Source organism: Podarcis tiliguerta, assembly GCF_965153285.1.
Source record: "Podarcis tiliguerta genome assembly, chromosome: 13".
Taxonomy (NCBI): Eukaryota; Metazoa; Chordata; class Lepidosauria; order Squamata; family Lacertidae; genus Podarcis; species Podarcis tiliguerta.
The window spans coordinates 33,617,718-33,640,643 of NC_139546.1; the positions used below are offsets into that span (position 1 = coordinate 33,617,718).

A 22,926-nucleotide genomic window follows, 5' to 3' on the forward strand; every position below is an offset into this window, starting at 1 on the left:
ATGGGGTATGTAATTAATGAGAATCACAAGGAAGATGTCCACAACTGCCCTGGCTGTTTGATGACTTTGGGGGCTATTTTGTTGGTCTACCTTAAGATTTCCCAGTCTATGAAGAGCTGAACCACTGGGGATGCTAGCCAATCATCAACAGAAGCCCACAAACTACCCAGGAGGTGACTTCTTCCACACAGCAAATCAGATTCTGAACCCTAGAAATCCAACATTCCTCCTCCTTCAGGTGAAACCCTCATCCCAGGTGCACTTAGCCAATCAGAACAATTTGTCTCCATGAGTGCATGGAATAATTGCAGGATGAACCTATTGGAACCACGAACCCCAATAATTGCAGGAAATAACTGCCTTCTTAACCAATCAGGATCTACAGCTAGCATTCCTGAGACCAATGGGCGAGGCACTCACTGTGCTGCTACCCAGCCGGTCCAGATATACATCTAGTCCACCCCTGAGACAAGTAAACCGGGTGCCTCCAAGACAGAAGGAAACACCGCTGGAGGTTGCAAAAGGACCAGTTGAAGATGGGAGGCCGGTTCTGTGTCATGCTGCTGCTGCTGCTGGCGGTTGGGGCTCAAGGGATGATGAGGTGAGAGAAAGCGAGATGTTTCTTAAGCTCCATGGTAGGAGAGGTTAGTGGGGTATTCCAGTAGCTAGGATTCCTATGTGGAGCGACAGTTTTGAGTGGGTCAGGGATGCTAGACCTCCAGGAGATGATGGGACAACACAGCTTAATTTGAAGCATCAGCTAGTGCAATGGGTAGCTTGAGTTTCCTGAAAGAGGCATACAGTCGAGTGGAAGGCAAAGAGACAGCTCAGTTTTAGTAGAACATAGGGAGCTGTGGAATACTGAGGGCTTATCCGCACTACTTTTTTCTCACTGTTCCCCCTGGGGGAATCTTTAGGGTGCAATCGGAGCAAATGGCAATTTGGGTTTTCCCCGGATTGCCATTTGTTCTGATTTATCACTAAAGAGTGGGCTCTCCCTTGGAAAGGAGGAGGGCAGGAGGAAAGCTGCTCAGACCTGCACTTTCTAGGCACAGCACTAACAGAAGTGTGGACGAGCCCTGGGTCAGACAATTGGTCCACCCGGCTCAGTATTGTGTTCACTGCCTGGCAGTCACTCTCCGGAGTTTCAGAGTACCTCTCCCAGCACAGCCTGGAGATGCCAGGAATTGAACCTGGGACCTTCTACATGAAAAGCAGGTGCTCTACCGCAGAGCTACAGCTCTTCTTCTTCTTGCATGGGGATGTTCCAGGTTCAGTTCCTGGCACCTCCAGTTAGGTCTGGGAATGTCCTCAGCATAGGCACCAACTCCTATAGGCTTAGGTCCCTTCAGCCCCCACAATAAAATATTTGATACCAGAGTTGATGGGCATTGCTACCTTTCCTTCTTTTCCATGTTCGGACTTCCCGACAAGCCCTGTAAACAAACTTATAAAAAGGTTGCTTGATGGCAAGAGAGCTGGGATTGGGCAAAAACCTCCTACATTGTTCCTTGCGATTGGAGGAGAGAGAGAGAGAGCGCGCGAGCGCAAACTGGGCAGGTTTATGGAGTTCTATTACAACAAGTGAGGAAGCAGTTCCCAGTTGATTATCATTTCTGAAAATTAAACTAGGAGCACCTAATTCAGATGACTTGGAGGGTAAAGCTCCACACCCATTGTTGTTGCTGTTGTTGAATGAATGAATGAATGAATGAATGAATGAATGTTGATTATCACAGCTAAACAGCCAGCATAGGTTGCTGTTGTTGTTAATTCACCCTTTACCCCAAGGTCCCAGGGCAGGTTACAACAATCAAAATATTTAAAAGCAATTTAAGACAACTTACTGTTGCAGAAATAAGGTGGGTCCTAAAAAAATATGCCCAAGCAGGCAAATGCACAATTTTGCAGCCAACCCTCGTTGATTTTAGGCAGGAGGGAGGGGGAGGAGGCAACAAGGTGCATAGAAATTTGGGGATTTTGAAGAGTTAGATTCAAGTCCCTTTTAGCTTTAATAATTCAGAGTAGCCAAGGACCAATCACCAGTCACCCTCAGAGAGCTATTTGGGGGATAAAAAGGGGGGTAGGGGAATAAACCTTCACCAGCACTAGGTACCTCTGTTGCTAGGATTGGAGGCAGGGTTTATCTGGCACACACATCCCAAATATTTTATTCAAGTTGGCATCCCTGGTCCCCAGCCTGGAGAGCCTCTGCCAGTCAGTACCCAGCTAGATGGACCAATGGCCTGGCTTAGTATCAGTCAGATTCCTATGTTCTTGTGCAAGAGAAGAGCGACTCACTATGGTTTTCCACTACAGACTGGGAAGGGAGAAGGGACTAGTGGTTAGAATGGAAGATCAGAAATCTCTTGGGATTGCAAACCAGCAGGTTGAAGCAGAGGGCGATGGGCCCCTGAGAGGTGATGAGGGAGAAAGAAGGCAGGTTGTTTTGCGAAAGGAGGAAGACCTTGTGAAATGCAGCAGCAACATTAAGAGCCAGGCTTAGAACTCCAGGATTCTCAGGAATAAAGGTTTGGATTAAATGATAGCGGCAGGCAAGGTTATGCTGAAAACAAGGTTCCCACACCCTTTTTTCCCTCCTGAAGACTGCTGTGCTGAATTACAGGCAAAAATTCAACAGGAGAAGCTTTCCTCATGCTCCAGCTCCATACCTGGGGAAACATTGCCTTTTGAACTTGTGTCTGTCCCTAGCAAGACCTCAGGGATAGTGCGCAAGGTGCTCGGCCTCAGTGCTCAGCGCTCCATTCTGCTGAGCCAACATCCTTCCGCCTCCCAGCCCATGTAGGAATACATTAGCCAAAGAGCAAAACAAAACACCTGAGAGCAGCCCTCGTTAAGAAGGCCCCTGTAATTATGACACCGATACTTGGCCATCACCCAGCTGTAGGTAGGAGGGATGGGCAAGGGAGATAATTACAGATATGCTGCGCTGCTCATCAACAGGCAGGGCAGGACATGTGCGCTGGGGTGGTGAGGCCAGCCCTTCACCTGGGGTTGGAATCGGAGCTGGCAGGAGGCAGCCCCTGGAGAAGATGTGCTTCCCTGCCTCTTCCATAACCACATGGCAGGGATCACCTCCCTCTTTTGCATAGGACTCAGATGACTACCTGGAACCCAGTGGGTGGGGAGTTTTCCCTGGCAAGAAAATGGGATTATCCCGGAAGAACTTGGTGGGCGTTATGCTCTGCATGACTCTTACCTGCCCTGTCCTGAACGCAGAGATCTGGCAGCATTTTATTTGTCTTCTAGTTTTTTTTGAAGACAGACATATATACTGAGTGTGTGTGTGTGTGTGTGTGTGTGTGTGTAAAATAGAACTTTATTGAGGTTGATAATGAGCCAGCAAAATTTTCGCCAACTTCTGCCAGTCACAGAAATAGGATTCTACAGTACTACATTTTGCTCTGCGTGCTTTTGGAAGAGCAGGGGTATTATTATTATTATTTATTTTATTTGCACTAGTGTGGCTAGGAAAAAAAGGGGGCCATTTTACGTGCCCTACCAGTTTCTGGCTCAGTACTGCTGTCACCCCATAGACACCCTCTCCCTTCTAAAATAACCCAGGGCCATTCTTAAATGCGGGAATGCAGAATTTGTGACCCTCCCAGTGTTGCTGGACCAGGCCATATCCCACATTGTTCACTTAAAGAACTCTTACACCACTTGAACAGTCATGGCTCCCCCTCCCCCCAATAATATCGGAAATTGTTAAAGGTGTTGGGAGTCGTAGCTCTGCGAGGGGGTCTCCCAACCACTCTTTACACCCTTAACAAACTACACTTCCCAGAATTATTTGGAGGAAGCTGTAAAATAGTGTAAGAGTGCTTGAGATGTGTGGTATGGGCAGGCCTCCTTGCCCATGCTGGCTGGGGTTGATGGTAGCTGGAGTCCAACAGGGCTGTTGTATGTTTTTAAAGGACTCAGAGCACAGACCTATGACACAAGTTTGCACAAAAATTGCAAACACCCCCCTCCTTTCCCAAATAATTAATTCCATTCCTTTCCCAACTAACCCAGGCATCCTAGACCTGGGCCCCATAGCTAGTGTCTGAAGTCTGTTTTTGTTTGGCCAAGTGCTTCCTCATCACCAACTACCCACCACAGGAAATGGGGGGGGGGGAGGGGAGGACAGACGGACCTGTGTGGCTCTCCAAATGTTGCTGGACTAAAAGTCCCATCAGCCTCAGCTCCTCCCGGTGACCTTTATATTCAGCATTTATATTCAGCATTCATCCAGATTTGCCAGCACAAAGCTTATATGGTGGTTAGACATGGGGCATTTCCAGGCCACCTGTTTATTGAGCGTTCATCCTGACTGGCTTGCAGATGACATTGGCTGATTAATGATGATTCATTACCATTTGTTTATGGTGTGGTTAGATGACATTGCATCAAAGCAATTGTTATCCCACACTTTTCCTGTGGGGGCGGGGCGAGGGGGGAATAGTTATAGATCACTAGTGTCGGGTAATTCATGAAATACTTGGCCAGATCCCTAGATCCAAAGCTCAGGGCTAAACATACTCTCCAGCAAGAAAAAGCCCCCGGCAGTGTTTAAAAAGGCACAAAAGCAAGCAATAGTGTAGCGTGGGAATTTACAGTGTTAAACCTTTTAATATCCCGTTAAGTCCACTACCAGAGCTTCCACATTTCTATCCCACTTAGAGTTGATCAGACCACACACCTTAGTAAGTTTTAAAATGCTTTACGTACAACATTCCAAAGGTCAGGTTCATGAATCTATCCATACAGCAGCAAGTGAACACAGCCAGGAATCTTGGGGTACAAAATATAGTGAAATAGCTCTAAGCATGCGGTCTGAACTTGTAGCGAGCAAGCTCATGCACATCCTATTTCAGAGAGTTCACATTGTTTGCTCTTTTCCCATGTGAGGGGAATGACCAGCAGCCGAATATAGCAATTCTGCGGTCTTAACTAGCCCTATGATTGCTAGTTATATTTGATTGTAATTTCCCACATTTCCCTGTCACTTTCATTATGGCAAAAAGTTTGATATTTTGGGGAAGCGGGTTTGTTGTGCAAAACCTCCCAATCAACTATAACTGGGCATTGAGAATTTGCCAGTATGTGACTGAATCCCACCAGAACATAGCAACAATCTGGAAGCATCCCATGTCAAATCTTGTTTGAGTAGTTCTGATTTCACCAGGCAATTATACAACACTGAATATTCATCCTGCATTCGTCTTAATTTGCTAGCAGGGTTTTTATATGTCTTCCCATTATTCATTTGTCCTTTCTACGTGTTTCAATACATGTTCACATCACTTTCCTAAACCAAAACCAAAATGGATGTGTTGCACTAGGGCAATAGAGCGCTTTAATCCACTTTACTTGTGCAAATCTCAGGTGCCTCCAGGTGGTTGGTATTTTGCAAAAGTGATTCAAGTGCATACTGGAACATTATGCAGGAAAATTGTCCCATAATTAAATCTATAAACCTCCCTCCTCAACTAACTCCTTCAGATTTTACCCCCCATAGTCTTCTAAAAACAATAATTAGGGTCTGAGACAAAACAGTAAGGGGGAAAAGGTCCCTCTCCCCCTGTAATTTGAGCACTTAGCTCCTGTACTTCACTGCAACGAAGCCTTAGGTTTGTGTAACTGAGGTCACATCCACACCATGCATTTAATCCACCCTTACACCATGGAGTCATGGAGAACCTTGGGAACTGTAGTTTGTTAAGGGTACTGGGCATTCTAGGTCTGGGAGGGTCAGCACCCTTAACAATTTCCAGGATTCTTCACTGGAAGCCATAACAGTGCTTGAAATGTAGGGTTATTTTGGCACCTGAAAATCCCACAAGCACAAATCTGAGGGCCCTGGCAGTACCAATACAATATTTAAATAATAGTAGTAAACAAAACACTTGGTTTCCCTTTCATTGCACCTAAAACCTGCTGCCTGAGGCAGCCACCTCACTGTCTAACACAGGGGTCAGCAATCTTTTTCAGCTGTGGGCCGGTCCACCGTCCCTCAGACCATGTGGTGAGCTGGACTATATTTTTTTTTTGGGGGGGGAATATGAACAAATTCCTATGCCCCACAAATAACCCAGAGATGCATTTTAAATAAAAGCACACATTCTACTCATGTAAAAACACGCTGGTTCCTGGACTGTTCGCGGGCCAGATTGAGAAGGCGATTAGGCCGCATCCGGCCCATGGACCTTAGGTTGCCTGGTCTAATGAAAGGGCTGGTCCTCATAATGCATTCCTCCTGACAACTCTCCTCTGTTTATTTTCCTCTCCTTGGCAGGATCCCGTTGCAGAAGTTCCCCTCAGTCCGAAGCCGGTTTGGCCGCTCAGGCCTCCCCATCGCTGACTTGTTAAGACGAGGAAAAGTCAGGTCTGGGTCATCCTCGGAAGGTTCTGTCGCCCGCCAACGTCTGCACAACTACATGGATGTAAGTGCCCACGAGTGGCAGATGGTGCCCATTGGGACAGGAAGGGCAGAAGGCAGGGAGCCCAACAGGAGGCAGAGGCAAAGCACCTGACAGACACCAATTAATTCTAGTTTTATCCCCATTCTCCTCTCTGCTGATTTCTGAGGGGGAGGAAGCTGATGGGCCATGCCCCCAGACCCCCAAATGGTGGGGGTAGGCCGAGCTTGTGGGGGGAGCAATGTCCCATTTGCCCTAGTGGAACAACCCCCCAGTAGTGCCCACTCACCTTCCCTAGGGTATGGACAGAAGCTAAGATTGATGGCGCCTTGTACAGCCCCCCTGTCAAACCTGGCACCAGCCCTGGGAAATGGGAGGCCATTTTGGGAATTCTGTGTTGACCCCTTCCTTCCCCATTCTACCCTAGGCACAATACTATGGACAGATCTGCATTGGAACCCCAGAACAGTGCTTCAATGTTGTCTTTGATACTGGTTCGTCCAATTTGTGGGTGCCCTCCTCCAAATGTTGCCTGTTTCACCTGGCATGCTGTAAGTTTATTATTTATTCTTATTGGCTTTCCTCACAAAAGTGACCCCAAGCAAACCCACAAGAGCAACCAAACACTAAAACCAAGTCTAACAAACAGCTGATAAAAACCTGAAAACACAACTATACAACATTCTTGTTGCCTTGTAGCTCAGTCAGTAGAGCATGAGACTCTTAAATCTCAGGCTCATGGCTTCAAGCCCTACGTCAGGCAAAAGATTCCTGCATTGCATAGCTGCTCCTCCTGTAACAGGAGCAACACTGGCAAGCCATTGATGCTTGGCTTTGTTTTCTGTTCAAACTAGGATTTATGGTTTGTTTTGCTATCCCTTCTGCTAGCAAAGGAGCAAAGCTGTCATTACAAACATTTTCCTTCTAATTAAACACTTCCCATATGCACTTCTGATCAAAAACAAACTTTTAAAAATATATATATTTCTTGGGTAGCAATGCACAATCACACTTACATAAATGAGCTTTCAGTGCTAAATTAATCAGCGATATAAGTATTTATATATAGCTTGAAATCACTCAGGCAAACTGAATCTTCTCTTTATTCACGCACAGCTGCTCTGTCACAATGCCCACTAGTGGTGGGGATGTAGCATAGCAGCAGAAACACACAGAAAACGATACTGTACCCATGGTAGTGTGGAAAGTCAGTTACAATTCTCCTTGTCGCTTCTGGGAGAAGAGAAATGGCTTATTCATGCTCAGGGCATCAGCCTGGAAGAGGGGTGGGGGAGAAATCTGATTCAGTTCGCATTTGAAGCCAAATCGGTCAAATCTGCCCCTTCTGAAACAATATGAGAACTGAAACAGAGCCATCCTTTCAAAATTTCCATTTCTCCAAATGTTGTGATGCAACTCTCCCACCAAACAGTGTTTACAAAAAACGTGTGATAGGGGGAAATACACACACACACACACACACACACACACACACCATATTCAGGTGCATTATATTTGGAAAAATGCTTACAGAAATGTGCACATGAATCAACACCACATACAAATAGGTGGTTATTTAGGAGACCTTTGCACTAAAATGCTGAATTATTTTCATGTGGATGTTTTGTTTTTCTAAACATTGCAAATGGCTGCAGAAATGTATAGAACCAAATTTAAGACTGGAACAATGGGAAATTGAAAGAAGTATTCTGGAAGCAGCCCAGAATAAACACTGTCCTGATTGTCTTGCACCAAATGACGGTTCCCTAAATAAATAAATAGAAAAATACTAGGGTCAGAGATAGTAATGAGGCCAAATCTAGCCTCCCAAGAGATGCCAACCAGGCCCCTGTTGTGGATGACTTGAGAAGCTGGTATAAGATTTATATGGCCCTACACTGGTTCCGCCTGAGACAAGAGAACTTGGTGGCAGCCCACTGTAAGTAAGGGTTATGGGTGAAGTTGGTGCTAGGCTACGCTTCACCCTCTCCTCAAAGTGTTGCCGTTACCAGTGTTCTAGAGCACGAGTGAAGAAGTGGATGTGGCCACTGCCCCACCCTCCACTGGCTATTTTTGGCCAGAGGGCTGGGCCGGCCAGCTGCCAGTCACCTGACATCATACCACATCAAGCAATTCTGCTTTAAAGGAAGAATCGGGAGTGCATTCATCTTCCTTGGCACTCCTGGGTTGAATTCAAACTTCTGCTGCACTGGCTCGCCCCTTGTAAGCCCCAGCTCAAATTCAAGCCAAAGATTCCTGCCAAAAGCAGGGCTTGCCTTTGGGCTTTCAGCAGGAACCTTGGCAGCCAGTGGCGTAGCATGGGGGGTGCAGGGGGGGCCGGCCGCACCGGGCGCAACATCTGGGGGTTAGGGTTAGGGGCGCAAATCCACGGGTTAGGGGGCGTAAATCCACGGGTTAGGGGGTGCAAATTACTTGCCTTGCCCCGGGTGCTGACAACCCACGCTACGCCACTGTTGGCAGCTGCAGGTTGAATTTGGCTCCTGGGTGGAAGTGATTCCGGTGAGGCTTGGTATTTGGTGACCACTTTAAAAGGTGCCCAACCCCACTTGCAGATGAACCACCAGAGCATCATAACTCTAAGGCTCCCTGTCGTTCCTTTGGAACCCTAGCTTTGCTTACCTCACACCTGACACCAGATGATGTCAGGTGGAGGCTTGGGGAATAACAGACTGGCAGGCCACACAAGTATCCCTAGGTGGCCTCACTTGACCTGAGATTCCCCATCCTTGCTGTGCAGCCTTAGGGAGGAAGGGCTTTATACTCGTCTTGATCTCAATAAAAGATTGTGCAATTGTTGAATAGTAACAGGACAGTGTCACCTGTAAGGTAGCTGCTGCTAAGGAAACCATAAGCTTTGATGATGATGGTAATAACAACAATATTTTTAATAAAATGTTCCTGGGAGCTAGAAGCACTAGAGTTGAAACCAACCCTTATCCTGCCACCACACAGACAGCTGCTTTCTCTCTCCTCAGGGGTACACAGTCACTACCGGGGCTTTTTCTCCTTGACTCACAAGGCCAACAAAGCCAAATTTGCCATTCACTATGGAAGCGGGAGTCTCAAAGGATTCTTGAGCGAGGATGTTCTGAGGGTGAGTACAGGGGGATCAGATGCCTGGGTTCTTCTCCAAGAGGCAGAATAAGCTTAACCAGTGGGGGAGGGAAGATTTCTGTATGATTTACCTTCAGAACGTGACTCCAGTGCCAGGTCAGCCCTGGAAGTTATCATGGGGAGGGGATGGAGGATGGGGGAAAGCACCCAAGCATGCAGGGTGTCTTTTCCTTCACACCGAATCACCAGCATCGGCCCACAAGTTCACACACCTCTGTGATAGCTTCTAAGAGAGAGGGAGTTGTGCCTGGGAAATTTGCACTCCTTTTTATTAAATGGTGGAGACCATGGCCCTTTGGTTGTGAAAGTGATGAAGAGACTAATGTTTTAAAATGTTATATACATATATGAAGGTTCCAGCTGTTGTTGTTGTTTGCCAGGGACAGTTCTGGCCCTGTTCTGGCCCCTGATCCCAGTAAACCACTGCTTCTATTTTTGCCTTTTGACTATTGTGAATGACATTTTGAAAAAACACAAAAACCCACACAGCCTTTATCCTTTACCCCTGAATAACTGTGAGGCTGACACAACCAACTAGGTTTTCATAGCGTTCTTGAAAAGCTCACCATGGCTTAGGCCTCTGTGTACCTTCTGTGTGGTAAGTGCATTTTTTTGTGCCAGCAATGCCTCTCGAGTACCACAGGCATAACTGGGCTTCCGCCAAATCCTGTAGCCCTTCAGCTTTCCATAACTCTGGTACAGGGATTGCACCCTAAATCTCTGAGTGAGGCTGAAGGTATTTTGACTTTGCTGCGCAAACATGTAAACAAAGGCTTAAGAACTGGTTGTCTGTGGCCTACAGGGTGGAGTGGCCAGCTGCCAGGCCCCTTCACTACCTACTAAACATGCATCACTGTAAATGCAAGGGAACTTGGGAAGCTGCCTTATGCTGAGTCAGACCCAGAGGCACAACCTTGCGCCCGAGGTTGAGGGCGCCCAACACGTGGGACGTCAGGTGTGTGTGATGCACGATGAACGCATGACGTCACATCGTCAGGGGGAGACGAAGTGTGGAGCCAAGCGCAGCCTGGCTTCAGTGGCCAGTGGCTCCTCCTCTCTTGTGTCCAGGAGAAGCCTTCCTCCACCCCCTCAACACTGAGAGGGCCTGGCCCCTTGCCAACATATACCGAGGAAGACTCCCTGGCCCTATAGAGTTGGCGCACCTGGTCACACCATTGGTCCACCTAGCTCATTATTATCTATGCTGACTGATAGTGGCTCTCTAGGGCTAATCTCAGATAATCTCAGGCCTACCTGGAGATGCCAGGGATCAAACCTGCATGCAATGCAGATGCTCTACCACCGAGCCATGGCTTTCTGAAGGCAGCCCTGTTTAGGGAAGTTTTTAATGTTTGAAGTTTTGTTCTGTTTTTAATGTTCTGTTGAAAGCCGCCCAGAGTGATAGGCAGGGTAGAAATTTATTATTATTATTATTATTATTATTATTATTATTTATTATTACTATTACTATGCCCAGGACATCTTGGGCATCCAAGCCAGCCCCGCTGAGAGCTGCTCATGACCAATGGGCTTTAGCTGATTCATTACTGAGGATGAGTCTGAAGTGTTTGTGTTTACCTTTGGAAGGGATGAGAAAAGTGAGATAGGCTTTCCTTCCAGTGTAACCTCTGACAGCTTCTGTTTGTTAAACTGTAAATTGTCTAAGGCCTACTACTCCAACATCCTCCAGAAGGCACTTTGAGAGATGTTTTGAAAATAGGCAAACTTATTTAAATTATATTGATGGATTACAAAGTTACATGACTAATCAACTAAAAATCTTGCAGTGGCTATGAACCTTAATTAAAATTATTCAGACATTCATCATGGCAATTTATATATATATACAGCATCATTACATGAATGTAGCACTTTGCGATATTGCCTAAGCAAATCCTAAGAGCAGAGCATATTTCAAGATAGCTACCTCTGCTTTTGGAGAGAGGAACTGTGGTTTGCTTAAACTATGTTTCGGAACATGCCAACATCTGAAACTGCAGTTTGATCCTGGCTTACCTTCACTATAGTTTACCAGATTATAATTTCTGATCTCTTCCTCTGGTTCATGAAAGAGAAGGAGGGGGAGCACACAACCCAATGGCTTGCCATGATTCATTCACATAGTGGGAAACTACTGTCTCCTGTTACAACGCAACCCAGCTACAGCTGAATCCCAGTTTCTCTTCTACTAGAAAGTAAGCACTGGATCTGAAGGAAGAAAGACAGGTGATACCACACAGGTATTCAGGGACAGAGCTCTAGGCTTAAAGATGCAGCAAGGGGATGCTAAAGCCTTGGTCCTTCAAAACTGAGCGTTGTAGTGGGTATCGGGTTTTTCTAATTCAGAGATATGTGAGTATCTGGTCGATGGAGCAGAAGACATGATGCTTCCCTTCTCTCTCCTCAGATTGGCAACTTAAGCATTCAGAACCAGACATTTGCCGAGGCTACAGATCTGCCAGGTTTGGTTTTTGTAGCTGCAAAGTTTGATGGCATCATGGGGCTGGGGTATCCCAGCATCTCAGTCAACAATATCACCCCACCCTTTGATAACATGATGAAGAATAAGCTGCTTAAGAAGAACGTATTCTCCTTCCACCTCTGCAAGTAGGAATCCTTCATGTTACCTCCTCCTTTCTCTCATCTCAGTCTTACCCTTCCTAAGTCCCAATGCATTCCTTTAGAGATGCATCCAATGTTAGCCACAATCAGAGTAGACTCGTTGGAATTAATTGGCATGACTAATGTAGCTGTTAACGAAGCTCTGGCATAATAGGATCATACCATCGAGTCCCAATTAATCTTGCTGCCCTATTCTGGACCAACTGAAGTTTCCAAACCATCTCCAAGGGCAAAAATTTACAATGCATGAGAAACTATTTGCTTTTCCTTCTCAGCTGCTGTTTGCATTGACTCAATCTTTCCTACACTGAACATGCCCTCAAAAATATGCTCACATGTCATTGGATGTTAGGATTAGGCACACTCCATTCTCAATAGAAGAGAAGAACAAAGAGCTTCTCTTAGCAAGCGCAGTGGTGTCCAATGTTGGTGCCTTTTCCACATTGATGGGGGGTGGGGAACATGCCTGCTCCTTTTTGCTCTTCTAAATGTGGCCACCATTTTGTCTTACTTGACACACCCCATGGCAGCCATTTTGTGACTGGCACTGAATTATCAGAATTCCAAATGCATCCACTGGCCCGAAAAGGTTGGCAACCTCTGGCCTAAGTAAGCTATTAAGAGGTACTTTGAGCCGATGAGTCATCTTGTTGCAGCAGGGTAGCTCTGGGTGACATCTTTTTATGCAGGAATCTGGGCTGTCAGTTTTCCAGTTGGCATAACATTCTTCTTTTCAGTGACTCACAAAGACTGGTTTAGGATTCTGAAATGCCTCTGTGTATACAATACAATTAAAGAGAATGTTGATTGCCAGGTGGAGTTCAGTACATCCTGCCATGTATATATTCTGGGTGGATACCATCACACATTATAGGTAGATGAGTGGGATGATGTGGATATTTTCTGTGCATTCTCGGTTGTTCCTCATCTAATGGCAGGTGGTTCCATCACTCTGGTGTTTCATGTAACATGACAGCTTTACTGGGTCTGCTTCTTTTTGGTGACAGAGTACTGGAAAATAACATTGTTTTGGTAGTGTCCTTGCTGTTGAACAATTGTTGAGCTCAAAAGGTCCCAAGTTCAATTGCTAGCATTTCCAGGCAGAGCTCTTGTCTGAAATTTTGGGTAGCTGCTCCCGGTTCCTAGAGACAATACTGAGCATGTTTAGCCTTTGCTCTGACTCAGTATGGCAGCTTCCTATGTACCGTATTTACAGCTATACAGGTTCAGTAGGTGATGAAGAATCACGCCAGGTGGCTACTCTACCCGGAGGCCATGGTCAATCATTCCTAGCCCCAAGGCAGTGTCTGCCCATACCATCAAGATCTTAAACAGCTATTTCTGCCAGCCAAGAGCCTCTCAGAAACCTTTCTCAGTCAGCACTAAAGCGCAAGCCACAATTTGTTCAGATTCAAATTGTCCCTTTGAGACCCCACCTGGTGATGGATGTGACATGTTAGAGGAGCATGAAGCAGCCATTGCTCATCAGAGTCCATTATCCACGAGGCAGGGTTGCCAACTGACCAGGGGCTGGGATGGCCTGACCTGCTCCTGTACCCTTTAACAGAAATTCAACATGCAGAAATTGGCAGGTGAAGCTTATCAAAGGAACAAGATTAAAAGAACATCATGGATTTGAGTGACCGTTTGCAATTCCAAGTGTTCCCTTTGAACCACTCTGAGAACTGTAGCTGCAGGAAGGGAACAGGGGTCTCCTGGCAATCCTCAGCTCCCAGAATTCCTTGGGGGAAGCCATGACCGTTTCAGGTGGTATCATAGTGCTTTAAAGGTATGAATGTGGACTTAGGTTGCCCAGAGGCAATCTATACATTTATGCCAATGTTTATTCAACCACTTAGAGGTGTGAGGGTCCCTCCCCAGCCCTGTTAGGTGGCTCACAAGTTTTGTTAAGTAAATAAAATATCCTTTTCTCTTGCTTGCCTGCTCCACACACATACCCATTGTTGCTCCTCAGAAGAAGAGCTTTTTGACCCTTCTGATTCTTCTCCTAGCACTGACGGCGGCTATGAGAACAACGGTGGCGAAGTGGTTTTCGGAGATATCAACCACGATGCCTATGAAGGGAAGCTCCACTACATCCCAGTGTCACGCAAGGCTTACTGGCAGATCAAGATAGACAAGTGAGTGCCGCCATTTATTTCCTGATCTGTTTCTGGGATAGATTTATGTACCGCTTAGTCATTCACGTTTCCAAGATGGCGCACATAAAAACAAAACAATTAAAAGCCGCCATAGAACTGAACGCTACCTCAGAACACATGCTGGAATAAGAAAGCCTTTTGTTGCGTGGGAAGACTGAGACTAAGAAGGAAGAAGCGGACAGGCAATGCTGCTGCCACCTGTACTGGCAAGGGAAGGCTGGGTGAGGGCAGACCGAGGTTGCTGGGTAAAGTGCCACTCTTGCCCCAGTGGGCCAGCCTCTGCTCTGCATTATTGAACTGTCCAATTTGATAACTGGGTTTCATCGCAAGGTCAATTTAGCATGTGAAAGTGGATCAATTTTATTTTTATTAGACATTATATTCCATTTCTTTCTAACTGACTTAATTGTTTCAAGGGTCTCCCGCATTTTCAAATATTTTGATCTTAATATTGTCCAACCCACCAAAGATGATGTATACGTATATTCTAAAGTTGCCCAGGTTGGATAGTTAACACCAGATATAGGTTTCCAGGCTTTGGCACATTGCAATTAATAAGCACGATGGTATACCAAATCCGAATTTGGATTTATTTATTTTTGGCAGAGATATTCTTGGAGTTGCTGAACTCCAAAGACATTTCCTAAACAAACAAACAAAATATTTTTTAGAAATATGTTCCAGATATATAAACTGGAAATCCTCTCAGAATATAAATTCTTGCACGAAGGCAAGAGTTGAAGGTTTTTTTCTACCCACTTTTGATTGTAGCCACACAAACACACTCCCCCCCCCCCATGCCATGCCTGCTGCTGGCAATATGGATTCCAGAAGACAAATAAACCAGAAATCAACTCCTGCTTTATTTAAAACAACCAGTGTTTAAAAATTCAAACAGCAAACCATCAATTTTTAAAAAATACTGACATCCTGAATATGCAGTGAACAAAACACTTTTGCTGATGGTACTTGGGTGTAGACCTAGAGAATAGCACTTCAAGTCATCAGTGAATAATAGTTATAATTGTCAAACATATTTCAACCTTACAGCCTTCCTCGGTGGCATCGGTGTCTAAAATGGCAGATTTAGCTGCTTGGGAGTTTGATAAGATAATTCAGGCTTGCATCCATCCAAATTAATGTCCTAACAGTAAATATATAATTGCATTTCCATTACTCAGCATGATTGCAATACCCCCCACCTGAAAAAGATGTTCTAAGCAAGGCCACATATCTCTATTTGCCATCTATGAGAAATGTTTGTGTTTAAAGAATAAACGTGAAGCCTAATGCAGGAAACACTCTACCCTCTGGCCTCTTGGGTACAGCAGTCCTTTCCTCTCAGTGATGCCAAGTTGCAGCTATCCTGGTGGAGTTTTCCACCAGACCATCTGGGGAGTTCTGCTGGCATGGCTTCATCTCTGCCAGTGGAGATACACAGCCTTTGCCAACCTGGTGCCTGGCAGATGTTTTGGACTACAACTCCCATCAGCCAGTGCTGGTTGGAGCTGATGGGAGTTGTAGTCCTAAACTTTTTGCAGGCACCAATTGGGGAAGGCTGCCTTAAGGATGCTGGGCTGGTGTAATTCAGATATAGGATTTTGCCCTAAACCTGACTCTCAGTCTGGCTTTTCCAGACAACCACTTTACAGAGCAGTGTTCTAATTATGTTCACATTAGGGACTTGTGATGGAATGAGGTCATTTTCCCGCCCACTGCATTTCAAGTTGCATTAGCATGGTGTTGTTCACATCAGAGAGCAGGTGGGGATGTCTTCACCGGATGTACATGGCCTTTTTGGTTTCCCCTGGCAAGGTCAAAGCCACCATGGTGCAGCTATTAGAATGTCAGGCTAAGATCTCAGTGACCAGGGTTTGAATCCCCACTTTAGTCATGAAGCTCATTGGATGGCTTTGGACCAGCCAGTCACTATCTCACAGCCTAGCCTGCCTTGCAGAGTTGCTGCAGTGGTAACATGTGTGTGTGTGAAGGGGAATCATCTGTACTGCCTGAGCTACCTGGAGGGAAGGTGGACTAGAAATGTAGCAATATAAAGATTTGGTATTCTCACCATAGTAGAGTATGAGTATCTAGCAAAAGAGTTCACCCCACATCAGTGTGTGTGTGTGTGTGTGTGTGTGTAATTTGTAAGCCATTGTTCTGATTTACATCCTCCCAAGGCAGCAAAAAAAGCATAATATTACAATAAAATATAAAATTAAATTTCAAAAATGCAAGAAATCAGCTATACATTATTGAAATCTAACAACCATTATAAACCCATTTCCAGAGCCTCAGCTATAAACCATGAGTTTTGAGTGCTTGTGTAACACCGGACTGGAGTTCCATATGCTACCAACATTACCGATGGTCCCGGTGTTTTTTTTAAGATATTCAATAGGTTGTTTGTTTTGCAAGAACAGCACTAACCACAAGAGGGCAGTGCTGCTGCATTTTCAACCAACTTTCCCATATGCAGTACTTTACTTGCTGCTCCTGTTTCCTGAGGTTTCTGCTATTTTTGTACTTTGCGTGTTCTCTTGGATATTATTTCTGTTATTGTTGTGGAGGGGTTGCCCTGGAGGCAAAAAAGCTGAAAGATGGGAAATTAAATGTTTTCAATGAATAAATAAGAATAAAGATGTGCTGCATGGAAGCGGAAAATTCCAATCAATCCACACAGCACCTTCTGGGAAAAGTCAATCGCTGGAAACCTGACATCAAGGACACTGCTAGGTCCAAAACAGACTTGGGACACAGGCCCATGACCCAGATTTTGCCGATGGGCAAATTAAAACTGTGGGTGGTTGAGGTTTTAGGTCACATCCATATCCTACATTTAAAGCACTCTTAGACCACTTTTAACAGTCATGAAGAACCTTGAGAACTGTAGTTTGTTAAGAGTGCTGGGAACTATAGCTGCGTGAGATCAGCTACAGTAGTTCCTGGGATGTTCCAGGCCTGTTAAAAGGTCTTTAACTGTAACAGTATAGAGAGAAACAGCCCATGCAATTTTTATGCAGGGGGCTCAGTGCAAAAAAACAAAACAAAACCCAAGGGCTCAGGTCCCTAACAACACTTCCTGCCTGATATGCTAGTTTTCTTGGTGCGAAGGTTTATTTATTCAATTTGTGTGTGTAAAGAAGAAAGAGGAACAGTCCAGACACAGGTTCATCCACACCGTCTGCTGTTGATGAGAACTAGATCTTAAACTGCCAATCCCAAGCTCTTTCATCGGTGTGTATGAGTTTGGTGGTCAGAGTCCTCCTGCTCACTAGCTTCTGGTTGTCTGGCCACAGATGTGTCCTCTCAACTCTCATCAGGCCTCCAAAACACCGTGAATAACGGCTGCCAACCACTTTCATTTCCCCTCTGTGTAGGATAACTGTGGAGAAGCAATCCAAGAGTGAAAAATGTTGGCCGTGGAGGCTGTTTGACAAGGACAATTCAACGAAGTTGTGCAAGGACAGTTGCCAAGGCATTGTGGACACTGGCACTTCTCTTATCACAGGGTCTAGTGATGAAATCAAAGAGTTGCAGAAAGCCATTGGGGCTGAACATATCATGGGAGGACAGGTAAGGAAGAGGCAACGTGTCTTGGACCCTTTAATGACCCATCCAAAACAACAACAAAACCTCCATGCAGAGCCTTCCAAATTAACAAATCCACCCCTTGGTTCTGGTTTCATTGGCTTATTCTCTCTGCTGTCGATCTGTCGGTGTGATATCCCATCATACTCAAATGTGACCAGGAAGCAGAACTCAGGCTAGGGTTGTGCACTTGAAGGAGTGAGTTTATGCAGGGCCATTTTCAGTGACTAGAGTCAGCAGAGGCGGGAAGCAGACTTTGTTTCTATTCCAATGGTATACCCAACATTCTTTTGCTTTCTTCCATATGAATTGGAAATCTTACTGCAGTATTTTCACCTTAAAGTCCTGCACTTAAGAGGCCAGTTTTGCAGTGAGGCCAAAACCTGCCTTCCTTCCCCGACCCTGGGGCTCTTCCTGACCACCTGTTGTTTTTTTTATCATTCATCCTGATTTGCTTGCACAAAGTTTAGCATGGAGGTCAGACTATGCCTGGTGTTTGTTGAGCGTTCTTTCTTGTTTTTTTGCGGGGAGGTTATTTGACAAGGAACAGCATCAAACTGTGGGGTTCCCTCCTTTGCTCCACATCACTGACTGCCATTGGCAGGGAAGGTTGCCCTGTGATGATGCAACACGCTGCATTTGGCTAAGGAGAGAAGATGCAATCCCAAGGATGCCATTTTCAGAGACAGCTCCTCATCTGCTGTAGAGTCTAGTACCTTCAACTTCTGGCAAAACGCGGTGGTGGGAGTGAGTGGAGTTTGGGGTAAATGCCCTAGCATAGAAGAGGTGTGTTAAGAGAAGAATGGCTGTCCAGTCTCTTCCCCTTCCCTTCCTCATGGCACTCTCCCTTTCCCCACCACAGTATGCAATAGATTGCAGTAAACTTCCTGAGCTACCAAACGTGACTTTTCATCTCGGTGGAAAGCCCTTCGCTCTGACACCAAAGGACTACGTTCTTCAGGTAAGAGAGGCCAACACAAGACCTTTGAGGAAATGGTGATGGCTTTAGCAGAGGGTTGGTTAAGATGATCCTTGGGATCCAATCAAACTTTACAATTCTGTGATTCTATGACTCTAAAGTGGTATGATGGTGCATTAAGTGTATACTGCAGATGGGGCCTTAGACCCTAGGCAGTGACAGTCAGTCTGACTGGACAATACTGACCAAGTGAACCCATGGGTCAGGCTCGGTATAAGGCGGCTTCCTATGTTCCTCAGAATTCCTGACTGAGAGTGAGCCCACACCTTGTTCAGGAGTATAGGTGGGGGAGGAATTTGGTTAGCATTTTAATACACGACTCCCTAATTTGCACTTCTTGAAACAATATGCAGACCAAACACAGCTATCTTTCAAAATCTGCAATTCTCCATCCAAATAATACATACATAAATGTCTACATTCGGGGAAAGTGAGCATAAAAATGCACATGTTCATGAAAATAACATTTTAAAAAAATGCATTACAAGCTAAATTGCTTGCAAAAATGTGTGTGTTGGGGAAATTTCCATGCAAAAATGAGAATAGCTGCACATTGCTGGGCATTGGACTAGATGATCCTCAGGGTCCCTTCCAAATCTACTATTCTACGATTCTATGAAAATACAGGGAGAAATTTCCACTAAATGCTAATGAATTTTCATGAGGATCTTTCTTTAAATAATGCAGAGGTGTGGGGAATTGAATTTAAGATAGAAAAATGGGGGAAAGGGGAAATATTCAAACTGACAATTACTCAGGGGAAAGGACTATAGTGGCATTGCCTAAAGTCTCTAGAAGCCTGTAAGCCTCCTGCGACGGCCTCTCATTGAACTGTGCCATTTCCCTCCCATCTTCACAGATAACCCAAGGAGGAGTGACTGTCTGCCTCAGCGGCTTCATGAGTCTTGACATCCCTAAGCCCACCGGACCACTCTGGATCCTGGGTGACGTTTTCCTCCGGCGCTTTTACTCAGTCTTTGACCGAGATAATGACCAAGTTGGCTTAGCTGTCTCCAAACAAACCATATGCGGTGCAACTACAGCTGCAGTAGCAGCTACACCGGCTCCACAGGGCACAACTCCAGCTGCAGCCACAACCCCCGGATGTTAGCTGTCCAGTGTTCCAAGTGCTGAACTCAGGAACGCAGCAGGGTTGAGAAGTGGGGTGTGTGTATTTGCATAGCAGCAGGGGTGGGGTTCCACAGCATGGGATTTGCAGTTGCCCTATTTCTCAGAACAGCTCCTTTTTAAAAAAGCAACAACACAAGTTTCTAATCCTCATGGTGGCAGAGGAAAAGATGATGCACCTTGGAAAGTCGCCTTTGAACTTCAAATACATTGCTGTGTATATCAAGTGTGTAGGGCTTCTCCCACCGAGTTCTCCTCTTCCATCCTCCTCCCCAGCTTGCTGATCCTATGCATGTCTACTCAGAAGTAATTCCGGTGAGGTCAGAGGGACTTTCTTCCAAGGAAGTATGGCTGGGATTGCAGCTTTTAGAGTCCTGTTTGCTACAGCAAGCAGGACAGCCTCAGACAATGGGATCAACAAGCTGGTGGGGGATAATGCTTTCTTCATGTGACTTGATAGCTCACGGCTTGATGAGTCACCCTTGGATATTTAAGGTGATGTAACATTCTGAGCCCATAGCACAGGCTTTGTGCTTTGTGCTCAGAAGGTCCCAGATTCAGCCTCCGGCATGCCTAGCGAAACAGAGATCTCGGTTATCAGGACTGTGTTACCAGATCTGCGAGTGCGTCTGTATGCATGCATGTGCAAACAAGTATCCTACATGCGTATTCACAGAAAATCTAATTTTGTGCAATTAGCAATGCTACCCTTGGGAACTGTACTGGAGACGATTGTGTGTGTGTGCGCGCACACACAAAATTGCTTTGCTTTCTTTAGCACCGATTTAGCGGTGACCAATAAGGATTCAGTATTAGTGTTCTTGCTCCTGAAATATTAACATTTGTAATATGAGTAGTGCAAATATTGCAATGCTGCAACTGTAATATTTATTCATAAAAGAATAAAGTCTGGAAGGAAATAACACAACGATATAAAAATGATTTTGAAAGCCACCATCGTTTCAGAAGCTTGAAATGCCGCTGCAGAGACTTACAGTACAGAAAGGGTTAATAATGCTGGTGGAGGCTGATGGGAGATGTAGCCCAAAACATCTGGATGGCATCACCTTGGGGAAGGCTGCTCTTGTGGGTAATGCCTTCCTTTCTCCTTCATGAGAATGGTTCATAAGCCCTTGTGCATTTTGAAATTAATATGAAATGCTTATGCTTAGGATCAAAGCTCACCTAACATAGGAGAGTGCTTGGATTTACTTTGCCAGGAGCAGCACTAGGGACTGATGAGGGGAGGGAGAGAGGCTTTCACACTCTCACTGAGTACTACAGCACTCCTCTCAGGCCCCCACTTGCTGTGGCATGCCAGCCTATCCTGGCCGCAACATCCATCAGTATTTGCCCCCTGAATCTCAGCCGTTCCATTATAAAGTTCTCATGCCTCACTTCCACAGCTGCTGGGAATGCGTGGACCAGGCCCGTAAGTGGCTCATAGCACGATGGAGAGGATGATCCATGTGGAGTTGGTGGCAAGTCCTTCTGGACATTACAGAAGGACAAGCAGGGTGGCTTGTTTCTCCATGACATCAGTGTGCACTTCCCAAAGGGACTGATAACGTTCTTAAGAATTCTTGCAACTTTTAAGACTCTTGCCCTGACATAGCATCTCACGTCCCAAGCAAAGTCAGAGTTCTTCTAGCTAAGTTAGCCTACTAAGCTTTTGTGTTTGCTTCCTAATGTTTCTAGTTGTGTTCTTGTTCTGTTTCCCAGCCCCGCAAATAAACACCCTTTGTTTAAGAAGTCCTGTTTTGCCTTGGATTACTGAAAAGTCCTGGCTGGCAACTGTGTGTGTCTGTGTCTAATTCACATAATGCTATACTATATTCAGACATACGCTCTTACAAGGGTGAATTGATATGCTCAGGGGCAGCCAAACTGCACAAACAACCTACACAGTAGCTTGGCGGAGGGGAGGGAGGTAACTGTTTTCCGGGACACCGATGAAGGGGGTGCAGCCATTCAGGAGGACAGCAGTACAATATTTAGGACCAGCCCCTTGATCACGTGTCAGTTGCAGGAAGAAACATCATCTGGGTCGCCTTTTGCAAAGTGGCAGTGGCTGCCTGTTATTCCTTGCACAAAGAAAAGCAGCTGAAAAGCCCCCAAAGGCACAGCGAGAGATGATGAGGTAAAGAGAGAGATTTTTTAAACCCTGTCAGTTGGACGCACGCGCATACCAGCATGTTAAACAGCCTCGTTTGTTCTGCGAGACCCTGTTTGATCACCGGAAAGCATCTCTTCGCTGCTGTCTTGTAATACCAGGTGGGTCCCTGCAGTGCCTGACAGCCGTACAAGACAGCTCTCCCCAGCGCTCCCAACAATTCACTCTGCGCACCAGACGCAGGGGCTCCCAAGTTTAATTAGAATAATTGACACTTGTTTTGGAAATTGGCTAAATAATAACTGCACAGCACGCCAAGCTTGAAAGGAGGAAGACTGACATCAATGATGGGGGCAGGGACCGTCCTTCGTATCACACAATTTTGTTTTTTGTTTTTGGTGGGGGGGGGAAGGGTGATGGGAGTGGCAAAAGGGGATTGGGGAGCAAAATATACTCTTAAATTTCGAGCAAAGAATGTGAATTCAAAGGGTGCAGATGTTGTATAGCTGACAAGCAAAAGCCAGAGTGCTGGACTAGGACCTGGGAGACCAGGGTTTATATCCCTGCTCAGCCATGAAGTCCACTGAGTGATATTGAGCCAGTCATTGTCTTTCTGCCTAACCTTCCAGAGAGGGTTGTTGTGAGAATAAAAGGGAGAGTGAGGAAAGTGTTTGCGCCACCTTGAGCTCCTTGCAGAAAAAGGTGGGCTATAAATGCAGTGATGAAATAAAATGTTTTTTGATTTCTAAAAAAGGGGAAGCTTAACAGAGT

The 22,926-nt window shown here is 45.6% G+C and overlaps 1 protein-coding gene across 1 annotated transcript; it reads left to right on the forward strand.

Moving 5' to 3' along the window:
- Positions 1-446: 446 nt before the first annotated feature.
- LOC310663533 (cathepsin D-like) lies at positions 447-21,794 on the forward strand. The gene is made up of 9 exons (XM_083411465.1): positions 447-601; positions 6,302-6,449; positions 6,853-6,976; positions 9,422-9,540; positions 11,968-12,167; positions 14,195-14,323; positions 17,725-17,920; positions 18,798-18,896; positions 19,774-21,794. Exons 1-9 carry the CDS (start codon positions 537-539, stop codon positions 20,023-20,025), a joined length of 1,332 nt encoding a protein of 443 aa, XP_083267591.1. The 5' UTR covers positions 447-536; the 3' UTR covers positions 20,026-21,794.
- Positions 21,795-22,926: the final 1,132 nt, after the last annotated feature.